At 32.6% G+C, this 5,359-nt stretch overlaps 1 protein-coding gene across 1 annotated transcript in view; it reads left to right on the top strand.

Moving 5' to 3' along the window:
* Positions 1-686: 686 nt before the first annotated feature.
* LOC124428416 (homeobox protein orthopedia-like) overlaps positions 687-5,359 on the top strand; it is a 31,804-nt gene continuing 27,131 nt past the window's right edge. The window contains exon 1 of the mRNA XM_046972400.1: positions 687-1,136. Coding sequence (XP_046828356.1) covers positions 725-1,136 — 412 coding nt within the window. The 5' untranslated portion in view covers positions 687-724. The remainder of the gene's footprint in view (positions 1,137-5,359) is intronic.

Raw genomic sequence — 5,359 nt, 5'->3', positions numbered from 1 at the left:
TATTTCTTCTTCGTCTTCTTCCTGCTTCTTTCTTCTTGCACTTCAATAATACCAGCTTCCGATAAATATATTCTACTTTAAATTTCTTATTGATATATATATATATATTTTTTTTTCTCTCTCCCTCTCTCTCTCTCTCTCTCTCTCTTTTACTTTTTAATATGCAAATTGATATTCATAGATAATAATCGTCAAATTAGGACGAATAGATCAATGGGGATGGGAGAGAGGGGGAATTATTCGATCGGTACTTTTGTCTTCTTTTTCTTTATTTCTTCTTTTTTTTTCTCTCCTTTTTTCTTTTGTTTTTTTTCCTTTTTTTTTTTTTTTTTTTAGGAAAGAAACCCCTAGAACACCTAAACACGAAGATGAATTTGTTCTGCGAAGATGAATTTGTTTTCTATATATACTAGAATCGATTTCTGTATACTCATCGATATAGATAACATTCTGTCGTAATGAAGTACGAAAAGGAGTATAAGCGTAAAGATAAAAGGTGAGATGGGTTAAGGGGTAACGTCGAAGAAGTTTCTAGATACGGTCCTGAGTGTCGAAGGATAGGGACGATTTAATATCACGCCCCCAAAGCAAAGAAAGAGTGGGGAACGGGGGAGAAGGGGTAGGATATGGAGGAGGAGGTGGGGAGGTTTGGGTTGGTATGGATGAGCGAGGAGGACGGACGAGTCGCTAGCTACGATCGAAGAGAGGGTGGGGGAGTTTGGATATGGCAGCCAGGCAGTCCGCTGTTTGCCTTGCTGAGGCACGGGCCGTTCCTCCTCGGCCGAGCCCTAAACGTATTATTTGGAATAAGACTACGACGACTACGACGACTACGACGACAAGGACGACGACAAGGACGACTGCTACGAATACGATAACAACGACAACTACGACGACCACGAAAACAACAGGGACGAGGGCTTTAACAACGACGAAACGCGATCTAAAAGATTTATTTATATCGACGACGAAAATCGACGAATTGTTTTTCGGTAATAAAAGTCCCTTGAGGAAGGGCACGGTGCACGCGATAGACGCGTGGATTTCTGGTTCCGCGTACTGTGTTGGAGCCACGCTCCCCGGGTGCGGCATGCTAAACAATATCTCACCCGGCGGTTCCGTACACGGTATTCCCGGTAAGTAAGAATCAAACCAGTTCATCATAAATTCTCGTTAAACCATGGATAATTAATATCGGCATTGTCGAATACGAATTATCATTCGTGTAATTTGTTAACTATTAGCTCGTTTCTTTTCTTTCTTATTTGTGTTTCTTTTTTTTTTTTTGTTTGTTTGTTTGTTTGTTTGTACGACAACAAAAATACAGGTCGATCGAGTAAAGGGGATCATTTATACCGTCTCTCTCTTTCTTTTTTTTGTTTTTCTTTCCTTTTTATTATTTTAAGATATTATTATTATTATCATTATTATTATTAGTATTATTATCATTATTTAGGAGTTGTCGAAAAGAATTTTTTTCAAACTTAAGCTCGAATTATTAAGAGAAGAGGAAAAAGAAAAAAAAAAGAAACATGTTCTATTCCTTTCGTAAGGCAAATATGATAATAAAATGTCGTTCGTCGTGAAATTTCTTTAACGAGTGTAACTACGAAATCAACCATGATTCACCATGATGTGAGATATATTTGGATTATATGTGCAGATAAATGTGCCTGTGAGAGGTCAATCATTGTTCAATCACGAGATTGAATATGTGTTAGTTGTGAAATGATTCGTGTATTTAAAATTCTAAAAGTTAGGACATAATATAATTCATCGAAATTTTAATGACATATAAAGGAAGAAAGTTGAATTGTTTATGTGATCTATAAGTTTGTGATTAGATTATTTATTGATTAATGGTGTTGATTAATGTTGATCGTACTCGTTCGATGTAATTAAAGAAAAAAGAAACCACGTGGAAGAATCGATTAATAATTAATTAACAATTTTATCCTTTTTTATTTAAACATTATTGAACTTCTCGTTCGTATGTATCTGTCAATTGAATATAAACGAGTTTATATATATATATATATATATATATATATATATATATATATATATATAAATGTGTGTGCGTGTATGTGTGTCTGTGTGTGTGTGTATGTGTGTGAGTGGAAAGTTCAGAAAGCTTTTAAATTTTTCTTATTTAGGATCGATATCACTAACGTCATGAACGAGAATCTCTGAGTTTGCGAGGATGCATAAATACCTAAACGACAAAGCGATTCGACTTCAGGTGTATAGGTACTATCGATTATCGGTAATGTCCCACTCAGAATTTATACTTATTCTTGCCGAATTGTATCAGATAATCTTTGATATTTCCTTTTACGTATAAAATACGAAAAAGTGAATAAAATTCGAAAGAATGAAAAATCATATATACGTTAGTTCCTTCGGCTTTCTATCAGCAGCCGTCGGACAGAGAGTAATACACGTTCAATCCATTATAAATATTTTCATTATTAATTATTAAAAACAATTGGAATTTAAATTCCATCAACAACAAAGATCAATTCCCGTTCAAATTTATATTTAATAAATATTCGATTTCGATCTATCATCTATTTTTAAATCGTTCAAACGAGACATGATAACACCTTTTCCAATCGATCTCTTTACAAATCCTCATTTTTTTTAACTATCGTTAAATAAAAAATACAAATCTTCATTTTTAACCAGAAAATTATCAAAAAGAAATTTATCGAATTTCTAAACTTCTCAAATATACGTCAAACTCGATCAATCTCTTTTCATTCTCTTTTGTATACTTAAAACAAATCGATATAACAACTGTTAACACGTAGAAAATATCTAAAGAAATTGATCCAATTTATTTAATACTTATCGTCGTACCTATTTAGATTTTTTTTCTTTTTTTTTTTTTTTTTTAGTTTTTTATTATAAACTAATATCAATCATGATCATTCGTTTGTATAAAATTTTAGCAAAAATAAATATCTGAAAGAAAAAAAAATTAGATCGATCTAATGTATTATTAAATAGATGAAAGCAAATATCTTTATGTTTTAAATGCACTGTTGATTGCATTTGAAAGAAACTAACGACAATGAAGAAATTAAGTGGGAAAGTTCGTGCGATATGAAAGAATTAAAAGAAATAATAAAAAATAAAAAGAAGAAAGGCTAAAAAGAAAAGAAAGAAAAAAATATTGAAACGAGGGGAGGGAAAGAAGGGATTTGAGGGTGTGTGTGTGTGTGTGAGAGAGAGAGAGAGAGAGAAGGAAATCCTCGTGGCCGCAACACGTGGTCCCGACGACGGCCTTCCACCTCGCCCAAGGAAAGCGCTTCTCGAGTTTGATGACCTTAATTACCTCAACACTGATTACATTAGGCGAGAAGTTAAGGAACGATTTAGAGAGTTAGGATGTTGTCGGTGGTGCAAACTGCAAGGAAAGTGTTAGGCTTTGAGCCTACTAAAATGAGCTTCGAATGATCGTATAATTTTTCAAAATAATCCCCTTGATAATAACTAGATAGAGATCATCAATAGATTTCTAAAGAATTTATCTGCCATGTTATATCACGGTTTGTAATAATAAATTAATAAATTTATTTATTTATTTATTCATTAATTTATTCATTCATTCATTCATTCATTCATTCATTCATTCATTCATTCATTCATTCATTTATTTTCTATATTTATTTATTTAGATTTATTTATTTCAATGTTATCCAACCCGCGTTTTGATTTTCGTTGCACTTCACGAATTCTCTTAAATATCGGATGTTGACTCGTAATAAATTATTCGAGTAGCTCGATATAAATCGAATTTAACCGAATGCAATATAAAATAATTAATCTCTCATTATCGAAGAATATCATTTACGTTTATCTATGTATGTATTATATATAGATAGATCAGATTATAATGCGTGTCGCGTGTAAATTTCGTTTTAGAGACGTCGACGCGTTGTTATTGTGCATCATCATTCGATCCAGCGAGTTTGATTTTAAGAGGAGATGTAACTCTTTCGATACTTTTCTCTCTCTCTCTCTCTCTCTCTCTCTCTCTCTCTCTCTCTCTCTCTGTCTATCTATCTCTGTATTTTTTCTTTCTTTTTTCCTTTTTTTTCTTTTTTTTTTTTTTTTGTTTTTTTTTTTCTTTCGAATGGATTAAATGTCAACGGTGTATCTCGTGGCCACCATGAAAGTGCATGCGCGACTGTGACAACTGAATAAATACGTCCGTCATAATATTCACCGGGAATAATTTGATTTATGAATTTATTATTCAGTCACTTTGAAGCTGCCGCCTGTCAATCGGCAAAATATAAAAACGCCGATCAACGTGGATACCATTATCAGTATTTTTTTTCAACGCTCCAACCGCACCAAGAGGAAAATTTTCTTTTGATAGATTTGAATTCATAGAAAAAAGATAGATAGATAGATAGATAGATAGAGAGAAGAGAGAGAGAGAGAGAGAGAGAGAGAGAGAGGAGGGAGAGAAAGGTTTAATATAATGAAGAGGAATTTTAGAAACAAAATAGAAAAAAATTCACGATGATTGATAATTTAGATTTGTACAATTTCAATTGGAAGCGATTTTAATTGTTAACTTCAAATATAACAAAGATTACAAATTGTTGAATATAATTAATATCGAATAATATTATTAGATATTGATCATCGACATTGAAAGGATCAAAGGGGATATTCGTTGAATTTTTCCGTATTTTCAAGGACGTACTCTAATAAACGTCGGGGATACCCAATAAAATGGGCTCATAAAAATAAAAGAGAAGTAAGGACCATGCTCGTAAAGTTTTTCATTCATCCCGAAAATACGATTTCATTCAGTGGAACTTCCTTTCTACGCGATGGTCCATCTAATATTTCGACGCATGTATGTGAGTGTTTCGCTTTCTTCTTATTTTTTCTTTTTTTTTCTTTTTCTTTTTTTATCTTTGTTTCCTTCCTTCTTGCTTTTTCTTTTTGTTTTTTCCCCTTCTTTCTTATTTTCTTTTCTTTTTTTTTTCTCTCTAAGAGAATCATAAATCGTTTTGAAAAATCTCACAGGAATAAAATACAATTTTGATTGTTTCTACACATTTGACGTTTTACGTTTTGAAAGTTCTTCTTCTTTCTCTTCTTCTTCTTCTTCTTCTTCTATTTCTTTAAAAGAAAAAAAGAGAGAGAGAGAGAGAAAGAGAAAACAAGAAATTCGATCACCTTTCGTTGCAATAAAATAGAGAACACGATAAAGTACTTTGGCTGTTTACGTTCGCGTCTCGCGTAACAACGTTCGCCACTCTTTCCAGAGTTTCCTTTGTATCTGTGTATATGAGTACGCGTGCTCGCGCGTATATATATATATATGTGTGTG

This window comes from Vespa crabro, chromosome 1 (genome assembly GCF_910589235.1).
Source record: "Vespa crabro chromosome 1, iyVesCrab1.2, whole genome shotgun sequence".
Lineage (NCBI taxonomy): Eukaryota > Metazoa > Arthropoda > Insecta > Hymenoptera > Vespidae > Vespa > Vespa crabro.
Note: the sequence above shows the minus strand (reverse complement) of the source record. Positions and strands in the feature narration are given on the sequence as shown.